Source organism: Battus philenor, unplaced genomic scaffold, assembly GCF_028537555.1.
Source record: "Battus philenor isolate CCGP_79_NKW_IND1 unplaced genomic scaffold, ilBatPhil1.0.hap1 SCAF_26, whole genome shotgun sequence".
In the NCBI taxonomy this organism is placed as follows: Eukaryota; Metazoa; Arthropoda; class Insecta; order Lepidoptera; family Papilionidae; genus Battus; species Battus philenor.
This window is the reverse complement of record NW_027181689.1, coordinates 7,051,792-7,072,998: the sequence shown is the minus strand read 5'-3', so window position 1 is coordinate 7,072,998 and position 21,207 is coordinate 7,051,792. Positions and strand designations below refer to the sequence as shown.

General features: G+C 34.0%; 1 protein-coding gene across 2 annotated transcripts in view; it reads right to left on the bottom strand.

Annotated features, from left to right (window-relative positions):
* ci (cubitus interruptus) overlaps window positions 1-21,207 on the bottom strand; it is a 121,616-nt gene that overhangs the window by 16,526 nt on the left and 83,883 nt on the right. For both annotated transcript variants that reach the window (XM_068768539.1, XM_068768540.1), the window contains exon 4: window positions 19,414-19,538. In XM_068768539.1, coding sequence (XP_068624640.1) covers window positions 19,414-19,538 — 125 coding nt within the window. The remainder of the gene's footprint in view (window positions 1-19,413; window positions 19,539-21,207) is intronic.

Here is a 21,207-nt window from a genome sequence, read left to right as displayed (position 1 = left end):
GCTTGTTTTTTTATTACCAGTAATTGGTTAGCCGATTTTAAGTGAAGTCGTCGTGAATTTATAACACGAATAAACCTTTTTTTTAAGATAAGCTATGATAAAAAAATTATGGAAAAACTTTCAAGAAAACGTTTCTAAAAAAAATCTTAATTTGTGTTAAAGCATAAGGTGATAAACACGTGACTGAATAAAGTTAAACATAATAAAATCATATACGAATAAGTCGGAGAAATAGCCTCAGTAGAATTTTCTTAAAAGAGCTTTAAAAACATGACTTATACAACCTTTATTACAACGTCTTATGAGATCCGAACGTTTCCGGCAGTTCTGGAAGACTGGAACCATAAGGGTTAGAGACTTGAAATTTTATAGAAATAATACGAAAGATATCGTTGAGTAGAGGCCAACTAAGGCCAGATTTTACGAAATTCAACTCACAAAGGTTAGCGAAACAAGGGGTAAGTTAGTATTTTACAGCGAAATAATCAAGTAGATTTTTAAAATAAAAACAATAACTAAACTAATTTTATAAAGCGTTTCTAAGAAGCTACAAATGGTCGAAGCTCTAAAAATCACCGGTTTATAGCAACCATAAAAGTCAGTGCAATCTATTTAGAATTTAATAAGTCTGCTACAATGGAATCCGGCGCATATTTATAAGGCAACCAATCAAGCTCGGTTAGTCATAGTGGACAGTAATAACTGCAAATTGAGATGTCAACGAGTTAGAAGCAGTTTGAATATAAACGGCCTGCTTATCGCCGTAGGTGATTAATAAATATATGGACTTGGTATTTTATGTGCGTTCTCGCATTATTTTGTAGTTTGTGGGCATTTGGTTTGGCGGCACCAAATACGCCGACAGCAACAAGGTTCAGCCGGCAGCGTCTACGGTCGAGTTTGAGACAATTTATGTGCGTTCCTTGCCGAGTTAGACTTAGAAATTCAGTTAATGTAAATATATAACACAAACATTTGTAATTTATCGCGATATTATTTAAAATTTTAGTCATAGCGAAAAAATTTTTTGAATTATTAATTTTTTATTATGTATCTATTTTCCAGCAAAGCTTTTTTGCTGTTTTATAAGTAGATCTCAACATAATTATGATAAAGATCTGCATTAACAGTTCTGTAAATATATTGATGGAATATACTACGTAAAAATTAGAAAGCTCCGACTCAACATGATTTGTCTCCAATAGACTTAGCATCTTCTATCGTCTCATTCTTTCATCACATAGCACAATTGAGGATGGGGACATAGTACGATGTAGATATTACTATGAAAAAAATACAAAAAAATGTTACAATTGTCCGATATGCAAAGTCATGACGACATTATTAAAAATAAACACTTTCGGTGACCCTATTACAGTTAATTGGATATCCTAATGTAGCAGATTCAGATTTTCCGAAGCGGACAAAGCCTTGGCATATACAGGGTATTTTATTGCGAGCAGTAAGTTGTAAATTAGTTCGATCGCAAAATAATAAGCTGTGTTTTAGTATTTTAATTCAATGCCTTTTCTATCCATAATTTATGGGAACTAATTCGATATTTACGGCTCAACCCTATTGCAAATTTATTGATATATATTCTTTAATTACACCAACAAAACGATGGTGGGTTATACCGACTTCATTGCTTACGACCCATACAGGTTACTAATAAAATAAGTTATTAAATCTTTAACTTCAAACTGCTATATATTTTATAATAATTGATTCATTTGAAACGATTGTTTTTATAAACCAACTATTAACTTTAATAATGAACATGATATTATTTTTGCATAAATAATGATTTATGTTTTATGCATAACCTCTAATTTGTTACGAACGTTAAGATAAATCTTTAGATTATTTCCTTTAATAAATCAGTTTGTATTAGCCAGTTAGAAATAATTAATTTCCATTAAGTCTTAAGTCTAAAAAATATGAAGTAAATTATGCAAGCAAGGCAAAGTCGGTGTTTAATTCCAACGAATTTGAAAGATAAATTTAGTAACATTATTAATTTAAAACTAATTCTTTGAAAATACACGTTCATATTTCCTTTTTTATTGTTAGCAGCATTCTAGTTTTATTAAAAACTGAGGCGCTAATAAAAAGCCGATACGAATGAATATTCTGCCAATCAAACGCTATTTTTATTTCGTTTTAAAGGCAGCATGTTCAAAAGTAGATGGAAAACGTGTTCAATGCCCTAACGTAGTTATTTAGTTATTAATCAAAGTTAATCAGCGGGATGCCCCATCGAGATTGTGTCATGGCGGCCGAGAATCTCCATAACAATTACACGCCCATTCCTTCGAAAACAAACACGTTTTTAAGGCAAAAAAAACGATAAAGCAAAACGCCCCGATCTGGCGATCACGCTGCGCCGATGCGGCGGGCTATTTGGCCACAAATAATGGGTTCATGCGAGAGGCGTCAGAGACCACCAATTTGGCGAGCGCCCACAACGAGATGGGTTTCTCGAAAACTCACGAAATTAACGCATGTGGTCCTCCTTTGACGCGCCGCCAGGCGACTTCCAAAATTTTTATGTCTTCATCATCTGTGAGAACCGAAACGACGATTTTGGAATCGATAAACGAAAAAAAAACAAATCATCGATCGAGAGCAATAAGTTGATCTGTTACGAATTCCTTTTGCGTCCGAGTCGCTCGGCCGTACGACATTCGGATAACCGCTCGCAAAAAGCGCACCCGAAATTCCCCTTTACTGCATTTTTATCGAATAGTCTCGACACAGAGCGGGTGGTTAGGGACTATAGCGTCGGTTTTCGCTTAAACACGCAGGCAACACGCATCGTTAAGTTCCGAGTGATATATTAATTTTTATCGATAGCGATTGGGCGTAAAATTTGTAACCGGGTAGACGACATCTAGCGGTCTGCGGTCACGTTGAGCGTTAAAATATGAATTTCAATAGGTTTGTCAGTCGGTCCCCTTTGGCCGCGGCGCAGTGTAACGGCGTATACTAATGAGGCCCGCTGTAAATTATGAGTTTAGTTGTTATTCGAATGTGCGGCGAGATGAAGGTGAGGCGACGTGAATTCGTAATGCCGCCATTCCTTTTTTTACCTTAAAATATTCAGACTTATTAAAATGTCAGATGTACAACGTATTTAATTATAGAGCGACCCGCAAACGATGCTCATTATAGAATGATTTATTAATCGTTTATAATTAAATTAAGACATGGTTCTAATCATGATTAGTTGCAAAACGTTTTTACATGTGAACGATTTTAAGCGCTAATAAAAATGATATTAGTAATATGCTAGAAATCCTTATTCCTTATTCTTTAGAACGTTCTAAATTTCTGCTGGTCGCACTCAATCAAGCTAATAGTAAAATGTAAATTTATATTTATACTTTATGCGTATGTGCTTTATGAAACCAATGTAATCTTTCACAACCATCACATCTAGCAGGGCTGCCGCTAATTGAATCAAGAATTCAAATTTTGCGTGGGCGAAGAAAACATCAAATTAAATCCCTTAAAACTTAAAGCGGCCGTACAAAATGATTTCGTTAATATTGGCATTTGTCAAAAGTCGTGAAAGCCGGTCGATCATTAAAACATCAAAGCCAATAAAACGATTAGTGGGAAGGTTCGTTTAGGTACTGCAAAAAAGATCCACGTTCGCTAACAAGGTTTTTTATACTGTAATCAAGAGCTATAGCAGGTAGCTGGTGCTATGTAAAACAGCTATAATTCTGACGCTTCTCGGAAAATGATAAAAAGGCTGTTCATCTCGGAAAGGATGATTGATGTCTTGACTTGATTTTTTTATAAATAAAACATAATTAATTTGCTTCGATTTATTTACTCTCTAAATTGGATTTTATTTTTAAATCCCATCCAAAAATTAAAATAAAAATAATTATCTAAATTTCGTTCAGGAGCAATAATTAAATTTAGACAATAAAAATTTAGAGGAATAAAATGTGATCGTAAAAAGGACAATTAAAGGAAGCATTTTTATGAAGAATAAATATATAAAGAGAAAAAAATTAGTAATATTTTTATACGATTGTATTTTTAATTCAAACGTAAATATGAACAAAATCGCATAACATAACGCTCACCCACTCATAACTCGTAATTATAATCTTAAACGCATAATAACAGCTCGCCGACCGAAGGCAACGCCTTTCCCGCTCACTGGGCGACTATATGCCGCGTCTTTTTCCCTCTCGATTAAATCTACGATGATTTATTCATAACCCTCGTTAGATGACTTTATTTCAAGGACCTATTTATGTATGTATTTTATTTGATAATCAGTCGTTTTTATTGGAAATAGGGTGGGCCCTTATCAGACGAGATCGCGGTATGCAAGAACACCCGGGGAACATAGACATATTTATGTATTAATATGTTTCACTCGCCCAACATCGATGCAGCCTTTTTCCGTACTTTTTATTTTTATTCATTTAATACTCTTTATTGTACACGTAACATGAGAAATAAAAACTAAAAGTTATATTGATATAAAATAATGTTAAAACAAGTTCTTATCATTCTTGACAATTTCTTAGACAACTATAGTATGGAAACAGAAGACGTACGGGAAGCGGGTAATCGATGTGAATTTGCTTCGAGTTATTTTAGAACATCACAATGTTTTTAAACATTCAAAGACAAATACATACTTTTCTTGAGAATTTGTTAAAGATTATTTTACATAGAATATGTATAAATAATTAAATCTAATTAAATAATAATATATGTATATATAATTGTTCTACTTTAAAGCGTAAAAGTATACAAGTTTTTAATTTATAAAACAACTCGAAATTTTGAAAGGTTTTTAAAATAAATAAGCTATTCTATAAGCTGCGAATACACCGACATTGCCGAGGTTAAGTTTTTTCAGTAGTAGTATCTCAACTGCTCGACATAGGTCTCCCCCTATATTTTTAATAGGACGTGACTTATTGTTAGACAGTAAAAAAATAGTATCCTATCATTGCGACATTAATACAGAGCATAATTGATTTGTATAATTTCATCGCTCTACAAAAAACTAAAATGTACTAATGTGTAAACAAACTTTATTTAAATCTTGATTTAATATTATCGGAACTTGTGAAATATGCTATCATAAGTTATACCATATAACAAGACTTTATAAAACACAAAGTAGGACGCAAAAGCTTACTTGATCTACTATTTAATTATATTGCAAGATCTATAACGGAATCTTCTTACATTTAGAGATACCATCTTTGAATGCCTCGTAAGAAAAAATTCTATGACCACGTTTCATGGCCGGATATTTTGGTGTATCTGTCTCAAATAACACTATCAATAGACTAAAGCGAAGAATAATAAAAGTTATAGGAAGAAATTTAAAACCCGTGCAAGCTGCGCCCATACGCCCTTCCGGTCTCCTTCCCACTAATTACTTGTTAAGGGCCCGTGGTTTAATTACCCAAAGCCCTAAGCACAAGAATAGACAAGCGTTTGTTTTTAAGTGTCTGTTCACTTAATTACCTCGTTATACATAACTTTGGAGTCGCAACGACATTACTAAGGGCAAGGACGCTGTATTTTAGGAGAAATTGTTTCGACATACAATGCCAGTATAGCAAACACTAGCATTGTCATTATCAATTCATTAATATTATTATTCACTAAGTGCAATTAAGAGACGATTACACTTGTAGATAATATAGTTCAGAAGAATAGTTTGCCAGTTGGAATTTACAAAATCAACGGGTTTGTGGCTCCAGAGCTCTGTAAACTTAATCTTAGACTTCGTCGTTGTATCAAAGCTTCTGGGAGCCATCGATATCGATACAGTCCCTTATATTGTATTTTCCACAGTATGAGTTAACGTCGTAATATAAAGTGGCGGAATAAATACCGACAACGTCTTTATTATTAAAATGGGAGATAGAAAGGAACAGGTGACTTGGTTTTCAAAAATGTACCTAGACTAGTTAAGAGTATCTGACTTGATTACCTTTTTTATTATTTATATAGTATTTTCATAATACCGCCTTATTAAACGCTAAAAATATAGCAATCGTAAAGCGGCGCAGCTAGGAATTTTTGTATTTAAAAACTTCAAGAAAAACTGCGTTGTATAGTAATGACACATAACTGATGTTTAAGTGTACGCATTGCTCTAATCAACCATCAATTAATGGTTTAAAATACACGGTTACAACGACCGTTATAAAATGATAATTTGCTTATTTGTCTGTAAGCAATTAAATTTAAAAGCAATTAAAAATTGATAACAGCGTTAATTTCAAATTGTAATATCAAATAAGCTATTGTTAAATTTGGTGTTACATAGCTCGTCTGGAAGCCAGTAGCTCGTGCGTTGTATATTATTCTCGGGCATGCGGGCTGCCAGACAATGTTTTCCTCCACCACAAAGCACGTGGCAAATAAAAAGTAATAAAGCCTCTCTACTCCTTTTTTTTGGCTTTACCATGGGCGTAGTACGGAGTTCATATTTCGCAGAGTTTAAAACAAAGTTGCTACGTACTAGTCATTGTCTCCGTCCTCCTAAATATATCGTACACCGGTCTCCATAAATAACGAGCTGCCAGTAGAGATTTATTTCTGTCGACTTAATGAGAGACAATCATCATGTCTGTTCTCGTGTTTTATGTCTACTTTTTCAATGTAGCTTTGACACCTACACAGGTTTAGTAGCGTATGGTTTTTAATTATCATATTAACTTAACTAAGTATGTATAAGTATATATTTTATACTGTTAAATTAAACTTTGCATTCACATACATTTTACCTTAATCATTGTTTTATACGCGGGTATTGGTTATAGATATAAAAGTTTTAAAGGAGTGAATGTATAGCTCTTGTCAGAAAAACTTAAAGTCTTTACCTTATTACCTTATACAGTGACTGATACTCTATTGCAATGCGATAGGTCAATAACTTCTGGTAGTACAAAGTTTGTGGAGATAAATAATAAACAATTATTTATTTTATTACATAATATTTTAAATATAAAAAGCGCTTTTGTATACTATTTAATCATTACAGAGTTTTTTATTTGTGTAACCTCTTCATTAGGCTAAAGAAAGAAAATTAGATAGTGTAGCAGAATATTCAACCAGTTTATCAATTGAATATTTTAGTACTTTTTAAATCCTTAATTTTTCATAGAAGTATTGAAATTCTGTGTAGATTTCGTTTAAACTTAGATACGAACAATTATAAATCTTTTGCTAATGGGCACAAGGTGGAAATTTTCTTACCGCACTTATGATAGAAAGGAGATATACAAACAGATGTCAGTAAATACTTATTATGGCACATTGTCGCCGCTAAGCTCGTATATTAAACAGTTTTGTCATTCGTGAACAACCATACCGTCACCACATGTCTAAGATTTGAGTTTCGCACAAAAACACGTGTTAAGTTGTTAATTGGCTTTCTCGGAAGCGGACGGAACGGGATTCGACGCGTTATGATGTATGTTTCCCTCAACACGAATTTTTGTTAACAAACATGTCGAGGGTGCATAATTAAAGAATAACAAAAAATCTAACTTAATTAACAAGCACAAGTTGAAGTAGACACATTTGTTTTGTAGCATGACTAGGATCGAATGTTGAAACGTGGATAGTATAGTTAATAGGAAAGCCGAAAGAATTTTTGAAACATGTAGACAAAAAGAAAAGCCGTGTTAAAAAAAGTATTGAACTTATTGTTAAGACATTGCGAACATTTGTCTAAATTTGTATCAGTATGTAACATTCTTATTACATTCTGTGTTGACTATAGCACAGGTTAAAAATCTTCATCTTATAAATTTTTTGATCCATCGTTGCCAAATTTCATTCTATGTTAATTTTAAAATAATTACGATATCATTTCTACTTTACGATAACTGTCATGTTCTACTAATCGGGAACATTTAAACACAGATACTTAACTGGCCTCGCTAAGTCTTTTAATACGTTTGGATATCATGTCGCTTTATTCTCTTTCTTTCCGTTGATGTTGATAGCCTTGCGGGGTGTCATAGCTTCGACGAAACGAGCTTGCGGAAATAGAGTCCGCAAACTATAATTTGGATATCATTTAGTTGTTCCAAAACATAAGTTATAGGAATCAGTAACAAAAACCTTAGAATTGATAAGCAGTCAACATATAGTCCTAAGGAGTAATTTTATAATGCTTTAAATATTAGTATACAGCGTGATTGATTATATGTGAAAACGTTAAAAGAGATTAATAATGCAAAACTCAATCGTTATCAAAAAAACTTCAAATCTTTTACACCTATTTCCAATCAAGCTGTATAACACGGAAACATGTTACAATAATTTCTTTTTGTGTTAGAATTTTACAGGCCAATTACTTCTGGCAGTACAAAGTGTGCAAGTATAGATAGTAAACAACAAATAATTTTAGTATGATGTAATCTGAATTTTTAAAACGCTTTTTTTCATTATGTTATTAAAAAATTCTGTGTGACTGTTGATATTTGGATAGGGTGTACCATACATTTATTGACAGCAAATAAACTATACATTCATCCCTTTAAAGCGTTTACACCTGTAACCAATCATCCTGTATAAGACTACGAGCATATTATTTACAGTAATGCATAAAAAAAATTACGTGGAATGAATGTTATATGTTGTTAAAAAGCAGTAAAAATCGCAATAGGACACACAAAAAATATAACCGAATCTGCAAAAATTAGGCGAAACGAATGATACACAAAACCCAATGTATTTAAGATGATAGAACAGATAGTTTTGTTACTAACAGACGTTGAACAATAAAAAACATTGAGCTGTGGGCATTACGGACAACGACCCGGTACGAATTAACTAAAATAAAAATCAAAACGACTCAATAGACGCCGTTGAAATCGATTTAGCGCGACGATGTAGGCTAATCGAGTTAATTTATATTTTTTAGCAAAACACCAATCGCATAGGAATCGATCTATAAGCGATTAAAACCGCCCGACACATAAAGCAATTATGTTCTCTATGCGAGGCGGGATTAAAAAACTGGAATCAAAGTTTCTGGGAACAATTACGTGCGCGTGTCGGGGGCGTGACCGTGTGGTGTAGGTAAGAGCAACAGCGTTTAATAAAATTGTCTACTCTTTCCTTAGATCACACCAAAATCTATCATCAAATGTACACAGCAGTCTAATGATCGTTTTAGAAACCTTCTTTACCATTTTTTTAAACTTAAATTAAAAATTGTAGATGCTGCTAATCTATGGTTTATACCTAAAATCATTATTGACTGTTGTCATATTTTATGTAAGATTAGCTGTTTTAACATAATGCCAATGTAGTTAAATTTGAATATATTTATGTAAATCAATGCCAAAAATTAGTCAAAGTTATGTGATCATCAATCAATAATAAGCCTGTAAAATATAGGTAGCGAAAGAAATAATTTTACCTTTAACAATATTTTTTAATTTTAACTGTTAATCACATTGTTTGCATAATTTATTTTACAAAATAAGAATTTAATGGAATAACAACTTTTTATGTTTAACTAAAAAAATATTCATTACAATATGTAACCTTAAAGCTATAAACGTTACATATAAAGTAATCTTTATTTGTACAAATTGCACTAATAAAAAAAATTAAAAACCTAAATTAAAACACAGCCCGCTATCGCCTATAAATTACGCTATAGTACTAAACCTACACCAATGAGATGGAACCCGTTCCAAGATGTCTCAATCTCGATGCAGACCGGATCAATCGTTGCCGACTCACGGGTTTTTTCATCCATCATGATCGAACAGGTTCCCGACCAAAGAAATTGCTGACGACCATTATTCAATACATTTCTAGCTATTGTATTAGTTTCTTACTACATTATATTTTTGGAGTAAAACTTCATTATCTATAGTATATATTAAATCAAATTACCTTTGCCGAAATTTTTGAAATATCTTTGAAAGTTTCTGGTATACAGGGTCATTGATTATAGGTGTAAATGCTTTTAAGGGATAAATATATAGCTTTTATGATGTCAATTAATGTATGGTTCGGTTCACCTTATTCAAAATATCATAAACGTCATAGTGATAATACAGTAAGAAAAAGCGTTTTCAAAATCCGTCACTACTTAACTTTATTATTATTAACAAGGTCTGCCGCATTTCAGCAGAAAAAAATAAGCGTAATATATTTCAGAGTGATTACTTTTTACAGGATGTTTTGAAATAAGTATGATCTAAAGGACTAAATAAATAGCTAATTTGTCAGCAAAAAGCTTATCTATCAATCAACCAGTATAAAGGTACTATTGATAGTGATAAGAAATAAATTCGAGTGAGTTTGTTGTTTATTGTGCATTTGGAATGCCTGCAGCTTTCTAAACGCGTCCTGATATGAAAATAGATTATTATAACATGAAGGATGCCTAATGAATGACATGGAGAAACTCATTTTGATTCTATGTTTTTAAATGTAAACACTATAAATTTTCCATGTGTAATATAATATGAAAGAGTAAATGATAGTGATATATACAACCTCTCTTGTAAGAGAAGATGTTGAAGATGATAATTAAATATCAACTAAATATTGTATTATATTTGTTTCCGTCACATAAGACCCTTGTTATTGCTATATTACGAACGAAACACTTCAATATCAAATAGTCAATAGATATATAGTCAATTGTTTAAATTTCAAACGCACCAGTCAAATACGTTTAAATTAAAAAAAAGAAACCGTTTGTAAGTCACCGCCAAATAGTTTTTCGTTTGATCTAAATAAAGAAACTAATCGCACAAAATTGCCCAACGTCGCCGAACAATTCCATCCCAACAATGTTGAAGCTAAAAACTGGAGCGAGCCTTAAACTAGAAACAAACGAGGCGAGTATAACAAATATAAATGGCCGCCATTACGCTAACACAAAGGCAACGAAAGGAGAAATTATCGCTTTTAAAATGAACATTGGAGATATTTATTAAAATGTTTTCAGTGACCGTTCACAGCGGGCAAAGCTATCGGCTGCGGACATCGTCAATCACGACGCGGGCAGCGCCGGGCTACGATCTGTCGGAGGTTCTCAGCTCAACAGGGATAATAGAGTAGGCTTGGTAGGTAGTGTTTGAGAAATAGATCGCCTACAAATCTATGACGCTTAACTTCCTTAGACATATGCTATGTTTATCGTTTTAGTAATTAAACATTGATTTATTGACTTTCATTGGTTGATTTGAAATCAATGAGTTAAGATTCTAGCAATACACAAGTTTATTGTCAATAAATTTATGGTTACCCTATTCAAATTAAGGGTATTACTAAAAATAAATAACGTAAAATATAGATAAAAAACGTTTTCAAAATGAAGATACATTCACTTCTTTGAAGCTTAAACACGTATAATCGATCAATCTGTATAAAATGATAGTTGAAATGTTTGAAAGCAACTGATTAAATGCAGCATCAATAAAACACTTAGATGTAAATAGACTAAAAATATTTTTTTTTTCAAGAATTATGTATGTAGGTGACAAATAATATTACATCACACATTCCTAATTCAAGTTTAAAATGTACTGAAGTTAAAATATAACCAAAGAATGCTTGCCCCCAGCTAACTTAAAAAAGAAGAAATAAAAGATCGTTCAATTAAAGGAGCCGAGATCAAAATTAAGCCTTCTTCGTTTAAAATGCATTAATCCGGTCACTTGTCATGCGCGGCCGCGGTGGTTGCGTCCTTCTCTAAAACCCGTTCCAGTGCACCTCTCGCTTTCTCGAGAGATTAGGGTGCAGGATAAATTTATTCTGACAAGATATTTAGAAACCAACGAACGACCCATTCAAAGCAAATTGTTAAATATATATACGTCTATCCGGAGTCCATACGTCTAGTTGTATCTGATCATCTTAATAAGATGATTTTTTTATTAAGGTTAAAATAAAAATGTTCGTTTTCTACTCTGAACGGGCTGGAATCGTTTATTTTGTGGCAATTCATTTTCACAAATAAATTACTAACGTCATTCCGTCTCTCTCTCGCGGTTCGCTTTTTACCTTTTTCAAGTTGAGAGTAACATGAACTCTCAATCTCTCGTTCACAGTTTTTACGCTCGGTTAAACCAGAGTTGGACCTTAATTTACGATTATCGAGCGATGAAGACATACACATGCATCGATACTGCGTATGCGAGTCGTATTAATTTTTCGGTATATCGAGTTTTACGACGCGATGCTTAACGACTTTATAATCTCACACTCGCATAGGTTACGACTTCGGAACGATTGCATACCAAATGCACTCCCTCATTGCTGCGCACCGATGTCCGTTTTTATTGTCCTTATTAATATCCGAACTCGGTCGCCACGTTAATAACTCGATTGCGATTGGCAGTTTTATCATTATCGACTTGAAAATGCATCGCGGAAAGACAGGTGAATAAAGTGATTAAATTCGGTGAAAAATTTTAACACTGTATGAAGCAAGTGCGCGTGAAAAAAATGTGTTAATAATGCAGCTATGAGCAAATTACATTTCGTCGCGCCCCGCTATCCTTGTGCTGGCAACTGGAATGGAATTGTAATTATGGCGGGTGTCAAGACATAATTATATTATAATCATAACCATGTTCAGTAAAATTAGTGTTGTTTTATTCAGTGTAAAAATTTAGAATAGTTTTTTTTTCCGATAATTACATCGACGTGTTCCACATTCCAAGATGCCAATGTTTCGTAAATGGACATCCTTTATGAAATGTTATAGAGACCTATTACAATGTTTGCCACTAGTTTCTTTGCTTCTTGTCGTGCGATACTTTTTTGTGATTTTTACCACAGATTTTTACCTCAGAATATCAACTCCTGTATTTATTTGTAATAACTTAAGGTTAATTTTCGTTTGGATTAAACCACAAAGATCTGTTATTTGTTTTAAGGGAGGTTTTATCACAGCACGTAGGCTCGATTTGAATAAAAATACAATTTATATGTCTCGGAGTGGCCGACGCTGCAGTGTAGGGTTACGGGCCCGGTCCGACGACTTGTTCGGCTCCCAATTTGCCGGGGCATTTCTGAGTAAGTTATTAAGTTTCGGCTTGTCACTTCTGTTGCGAAATTTTGCAGTCCGCTGACGATGACTTATACTTTGCATAATTAGCGCGATCAACTGTAACTCTAGGTCTGAGTGCGGTCTTTAATTTTACCGACTTTTACAGCGGTCTCTTTAAGTAGCAGTTTAAGATACAGCTTTTATTGAGGCTATTATTTACAGAAAAATTAAGTAATTAAGTTTAAAAATATATACTCTTTTCCAATTAAAAGTTAAAGATAATATATAAAATATTTAACCCATAAAAATATCGGTCATGAGTACACGCGAGGTAAAATGAAGCGTGTATAAACGGTATCGTATCGGTGTGTAAAGATATAGGTTTGTAGTGTAGACGGTTGCCATCCGGTGCCCCGATACAGTAGACGAAATCCGAGACATCGAGCTAAATAATGATTAAGGACACAAGTGAAGAGTAAACACGTCACATCACACCGACGGGGATGACATCATGCAACCCATACTTTAAATTAGTTCGTCTAGTTCAAGCTCATTTTAAATTACAGGTAAAGGTTAAATTTTAAAAAAATTCTGTCAACCCTTAACTGGTGAAAAACGTTACTCCTACCTGTGTTTCTAGGTGGCTTTATGAACTCATTTATCTAGAGAATTAATAACTTAGTCTGTTCACTGTTAGGGTTTCCGTCCTCGTCGTCTTTTGCTCTGATTTTGTTCTCAGAATAATTCTCCAATTTATCACGACGTTATCGAGAAAGAATCCAATGTGCAAATTGTACGAAATAACCCAATATGTCCTTAGGGTTTTTATATACCAAATTTTGTGCTACATGCTACGCCATTAAGGTTGGTAAAACCAGGTTAATTTTTTCTTTTATTAACATTGCCTTACCAATATTATGTTTTTATTTTATCTCTATCTCAACAGGTTTCATTAGTCGAGTAAATTCACAACATTTCAATCTCTAAAATGAGTTTTACTCAACTTTAATGCAGCTAGCTAATATATCGTACCATAATGAATGAAGAACTATGGCTTTAAATTTATTAATTTCTACATTTCGTTTAAACAAAATCTTCATTCTTTCAGCAGCAGTAATTAAACTGTTGGACATAGGCCTCCCGCATAGATTTCTAATGAAGGCGTTAGGAAACAGCCTCCAAGCGGCCCATTCTAACAAGATTGATCAACGTATAACTATTTTTCTAATTTACTATGCGATATTAATAATAAACCACAGTAAACATATATAGCTAAAACTGTTATACTAAATGCTGTATTTAAGGCTGTTTAATTGCATTACTTTAAAAAAATTTACTAAGTATTAAAAATGACACACATAATAAAGAAAAAATACAGTTAATCAGTGTTATTCATCTGGAGCACGGAGGTTACCTTGAAAGCTCATACTATCGGAGTTGGTAGATAAAAACATTTTTCGATTTTAAATGAAGTCATCAAGGCATAGCTATTGAGTCCAGAATAAAATTAAGGACGACGTCGACGTATTTATTTAATGATTTCAATCGAGGCCAGCTTCTCCATTTGGCGGGTATCTGAAGTTTTTTGCACATTGTGTGTAATGCTTTGAAACATTTAATAGCACGAGGAATCCGACAGAAGGCATATTAAATTCAGATTTGGGAACCGCAATCGGCAACGTTAAATCATTTGTTTTGCAAATCGTTGTTATATATGAAAACTTAATGAGATTGTAGATTATCTAAATTGTATCTGAATAATGTAAATAATGCGTAATAAATCAAATGGAATGTATTTGACATGCATATAGAATGTACTTTAAAAATACTTTTACAAAGTAAGTAATATTCTTGAACAATGTTGAAGTTCGTATAGTAACTAAAATACAGAACGTTTAAAAGTAATAATTAGCGATCTCTTGCATGAAGCCGTCCACATAAAAATACAGCTAATTGAGCGTTATCTAAAGACTCGTCCGCGACGCTTTATCGGACCTCCTTCGCCGGTGTAAGCGGACACCGCATTGCAATTTTTTCCCTCCGGGCCGTAAACAGTTTCGTTTCGGTACAGGAATACCGGCGACCGTGAAGGGTTAAGTTTCTTGCGTGCTGCGGATAGCATTTTATTTTTCTGGACCGTCCACCAGCCGGGACATCGGTTGTTTTGCATCGATTTGTCAGGCAGGACCTATGTTGACTGGCGACATTGTAGAGACGAGAATAAAAATTAAAAAAATATATACGTTTTCGGTAACAGCCTCGTAATAAAATAACAATACAACGTTTTAAACCGTGAACTAAGCAACAAAATATAATAATCATTAGAGAGCTAGCAATCAACAAAAGGTAGTTAGTTGAAATCGTTCTCCGATTTGGTCGTGTACAAACATGCCGCGTCGGAATCAGAATGCATTTTTACGAGTGTTTAGTTATTTGATTAATAGCGTTGCGACCCGTGAATATTACAAATAAACAGACGCCTAAAGACATGTTGAAGGGAACAGACAGGTCCACGTCGAATCGCTAATACGTACTGTAGGCGCTTCGGACCTATTGCACGTAAATTTTGTATCAAAGCTCAGAATATAAGCTTACAGCGGGTGTAACTCGATGACTAGTATGGAAATAATTTATTTATTAAATCGTCATTTAAATGAAACAAAATTTTAGCGAATTAAATCGCGGTTTTAGTTTTATGTTCCTTCTATTTCAATTCTTGCATTTTTTTAGCCCGGTTATAGATTTATCATTAATTGTGGATCCTCAACGAAATATGCATACCCAGAATTTTTGTTTATGATTAGATTTTGTTAATAATTAAGTAATAATAGTTGACAATTTAAAAAAAAATAGTAGTTTTAAAAAATATTTACTATTTGCACTGTACAACTTAGAAAAGTATATCGCATCATAAGTACATATGGGGAAGATTTAGAATTTACATTTTTACGTGCTAGTAGGAGAATTTTCCACGTTACGCAATGATGTCAGTCTATCAATGTGTTATTTACAAGGTCCAGGCTATTTCAGATTTTATTGTAAATATTAGCAATTTTTTTTCTTTATAAGTCGATTGTAATATATTTTATTTGTTTTAATTGTAATATATTTTGTGTTTTTATCAAACACTGCGTTGACACTCGACTTTACTGTCACCTACGATTGGTAATCAAAGATACATTACATAAAAGGATTATCTTTTATTTATATTATAAGGAAACAAAAAAATGATTTTTAGGTAACCCGAAACCTAAACTATCACGCACGGATCACTTTTATGTCCTTAGTAGCCAAACACCGTAACCATAGAAAGTGTAAATGCATCGAAACATTCAAAACGCAAATAAATGCGACATTAACTATTACAAATTTGTTTTATTTCATTAGTAATGTTTGCATAACTCTATTATTCAATAGGTTACTTTAACTAATAAATAAGTCTTTTTAATGATAATTTGAACAGATTGTAGTATAGTTTTATATTAAAATAACAGTATATATAAACTTGAGCTAAAATCGCTAATTCCTTTTCACTTGCCTCGCGGACGGAGTCATCTATCCATTAATGTATCTGTTACGCTCTGAGCGATAGACGATATTAGTGAAGGTGTGTTAGCGATAAAGAGGAATAATTTTACATTCTATAAGCTTTGTTTGTGCTCTAGCTGGACAAATACTATACTACAATACATGTATTCGTCGTACAGGGTTAATATAGTGCTCTTTCAACTGTACTTGTGTAAGCAAGTGAAAGGAACTGACAATTAGTGGACCAATAATTATAAAGAAATTAAAGATGTGTTTACATATGACTACTTTTATACTGGTCCGCAAATAAAAACAACATTTTATTCACATTACCCGATGTCAATTTTTAAGTTCATGAACATTACTCATCGTTTCGCAAGATTAAGACGTAAAAGAAAAAACATTTTAATGTTACCTTCAGATCATAATCTCTGAAATTTAAGAAAAACAGATAGCGGGTGATCGATGTATACATATAAATACTTATTAATTATTTAATAATCCCCTTTCTAATTTTTATTAACAATTACATAAAAATGTTTTCCTTTTTTAAGTTGTCTAGAAGACTCAAATAGTTTCAGATTCCATGATGATTAACTTAAAGAGCTTCTAATTGAGACCAGCATCTAGATTGTCTAACACCAAATCCGGTGAAACAATAATATGTAGCGACCAGAACCGATGCTCCCCCAGGGGCAGAATATATTCACTACCTCAAGAAATTTTATGCTAGGCACCCTCTGTACTCTGTCGTTTAAACCGCGAACTCTGCAGTCTACTGGGTGAAAGACCGACCCAAAAAAGAATTGTTTTAAAACACTATTTAACGCTAACACAAACAACCGTTAGTATGGTGTGGTAACGTCTTAATTGCAAGGTCGAAACGTCAACCCTTCGTTACTGCACCGCATGCCAATTTTAACCCGTGACTTAAGCACGGTCTGTCCTTTAATAGCCACTTTTACGTATCAGTCATCGGCCGACACATCCGCCCGATTTGCCTTGGTATTGTAGCGGCTTAAGGTGGATTCTCGTTTGCGGCGTTGAGAAAAATGAATGGTGGCAGTCGTGAGTTCAAATCCTAATTAACACCTCAGTGTATAGATAAATTGCGTCGATAGTGTACGTCTGTGGCGTTTGTGGGCCTGTGAGATACCCGCGCGTCGTGTGTCTCGCTTCAGTCTCCATATAAATGCGATTTGAGAAAGAGACGGTAATAGAGGCGGGCTGCGAATTGGCGCACTAGTTTTTTTTTTTTAATTATTTGGCGTAAGGATTCGCCGCTGTTAACAGCTATATAAACTGTAATTACTTACACTGTAGAAAACCGCCACATTCATTGCTGTGGTTTGTATCGCTTTCATTGTTTTCAAAATTGACACTTCAAACTTAATAAACTATCTATTTAAAAGTATTAACACTTGCATTACCAATTTCGCAAGAAACAGAAATTAAACCTACCTAACTACCAATTCCTGGTATTATTAGATAAGACTATACACTTAACATCTGTCCCCCGCCACTTTCGTGAACTCACTGAATATCCAAAACCTTTGCGAGTGGTAATTCGTAAAATTCGTTGATACCTGATCACAACTCCTATTATATATAGAAGTATTCTAAAACCTCACGTTTTCAGAGACCTTGTAGACTTCTCATTTCAGTTAAATAAATGATGTAACCCGAGGAAACCACTGAGAATATTACTGTAGAGGTTTAGTTGCCCTTAATGACTTATCAAACCTGATTAAACTAAAAACACACGGGGGAAAGACTCCATGAAAAAAAATTCTTCATTATCATGTGAGCCGATAGTCGCGCAATGCAAGGTATAGGCCACTATCAAAGAGTACCACAATGAGGTCTTCGCTGCCCGCATCCCAGCGACTTCCCGGCAATTACTGCTTTCTAAAGATTTCCTGGACTTAAAAGTACTCAATTAAATTTAGAGTGACCCTACAAAATAAACAGAATGTTTATGGGTGCACCGTACATTTCATACGTAAAATATCAATATCTCAATAGTAATCCAATGAAACAATGGAAGCGTAACGGAGCATCGAGACGTAATTGTTATTGCAATCAACAAGTACGTTGTTTGGGTGTGCACTTTATTTAGGAACGCAGTGTACCGTTGCACGGTAAAAGAGGTTTAGCGTTACATTACAAGAATTGTACTTGATATCCTGGTTGCACTTAGTGTCACAATCTTTCACCGTTCAATAGAATTCACTGTAATCAAATATAATCTGAACTAAATAATATCATCATTGTCATCATTTCAGCCGTTGGTTGCAGTCACCTGGGGGATCATGTTCATTACCGCGATTTCATGGCGAAGGGCCCAGTTGCCATTACCTGGTGGCTCACTGTGAAACTAAAAGGAACCAGCTAGCCGGTCCGAGATGTACAGCTGGCCCGAGGCGGCCGCTCTGCATGGTTTCAATGAATCTCTTTCAGAAGCGAGCAGGTGGACTGCCGTACACAGGTGGAAATTACTATTGTTTAGCGATTTGAACACCTTTAAGGGAAATCCATATCCAACAGTGGACGTATTAAATCTGAAAAGATGATATAAATACGAATCGAAACTTGCCTCATTTTTCAGTGTTAGTGAGCTGAAAAAGCATGGATGATAAATAATTTGAGGAATTAACGAATTAAAAATATAGACAAATAGTATTTTGCTAAACTATACAGAGACCTAAGTACGTACTTAAGAACTGCAGGAAGGTCTTCTTAGAAAGCATAATATATGTATAAACTTAGTAGTGACTATAGGGGTAAGGGCTTGTAAAGCATTCGTCGGTTATATTAGTTAATATTTAGTTGTAACAGTTCTCACTTACCTCGCAAAGTATTGGAGCCGTAGAGCGGATGGTCGTATGGCACAGGCCGGTACGCGGGATGCAGAGCGGCCAGGTAGCTGAGTTCGCTGGTCGCTCCAGCCGCCGCCGCCGCAGCCGCTGCTAGCCTGCGAAAACCAGTGAACTTAGATCTCTTACAACTCAAACAGACGAACTGTGAAGATATTGTTTATTGTAATAATTATTCTCCAGATCTATAAATTTCATGGGTATGTTAGAAATTTCTCCACGAGATCGAATTAGGAATAAGGAGATCTGCAGGCAAGTGGAAGTAACCCAAGCCGAGCAGATTAGCGCGTAGTTGCGGCAGTACTCAGGCCAGATAACGCCTAGAACAGCTGGGAACTTCAGGTTATGAACCACGAACGTGGACTTGGAAGGTGGATTTCTACCGGTTCCATTCGAATTTTTGGAAGAGGCCTACTACCAGCAATTGTTGTTTTATAGCTGATATTTTTATAATCATGACGGAAATCAACATTTTTAACGAACCTAACTATTTATCTACAGCCCTTTCGCATTAATAATGTAGTGAATCCTAACAGGTTTGAACAAAGAAAGATAAAGAATTCATAAGGGTTTTCTAGTCATTTTTACAATATCCTTGATTCCTAAGTTTTGTTATCACCTTAAAATCCTTCACAATAATATAGATTTATCCTACAAGCTTTTTTAAACAAAATCTTCAATTATTGTAACATTTTAGAGGCATTACATAATATACTATACACTCTGTTTAGTAAGTAATACCGTACACAGTTGCCAACAAAGGAGTTATTAATTTATGAAACCTAGAGAAAGGTATAACAGGCCTATTTTTTTTCAGAGCCTCTTTTCAAATTCGTAATCAATTTTAACCGTTTTTTTTATCTCTATGTCTATGATATTGCAAGCTTTGTAACTATCTGCAGTACAATCGCACACTGTCATAAAACAACAAATCGTTTCACAAACATCTCTATTTAAAGCTCACCTGCCTATTCGAGGCATTCGGATTATCGGCACGGGCATCTTGGCGCGACTCAAGGCCTAACGGTGGGATCCCGTGGGCAAAAAGAGGACCCCTTCCCTTTGTATCCCCTGACGCGATGTCTGGACATCTGACCTTGTTGAATTGTCAACGATATCGGGGAAGATAGGGTCGAATGGTATACAACAAACGTTAAACTAAAGTTTAACTTTATTTGAACATTAATGTTTTAGATAAATCTCTATATTAAATATCTAACAACTTTATTCTTTTGTCATTGCGCAAACCACGATCGGAAAAGGTCAAGAATTTTTTTTAAATTTTTAATTATATTTTCTTGGATAACGTATGTACATATATGTTACAAAACTTCACTCTCATAAAATATTAATATATGGTTGTTGTTATACTGAATCTAAGACGTTATTTTATTCTAATATGTAGGTTCATATAAGTAAACGTGCATAAATTTATATTTACGATTTTTTGTCTCGTTTTGGCGATACATGCTATTTTCAAAATGTATATTTTAAGCCATTGTATTTCAGGTATTGAAATAATTCAAAAATATATATAGGGATTTAATGACAATGATTTATTTGTGTTTACAATCCAGAGGAAAAAATTACGTGATATCATAAAATAATAAGCAAAAAATGCAATTAAGATAAAAGAGTAACACCCTGGTAAACTAAGACGCGATAACCAACGGCCGAGCGCTGCTACAGAACGAAAACACAATGGCGTGGGCCGATTGCGGGCCGTAATAAAATTATTAAACAAATCAAGCTCATAACATAATAATG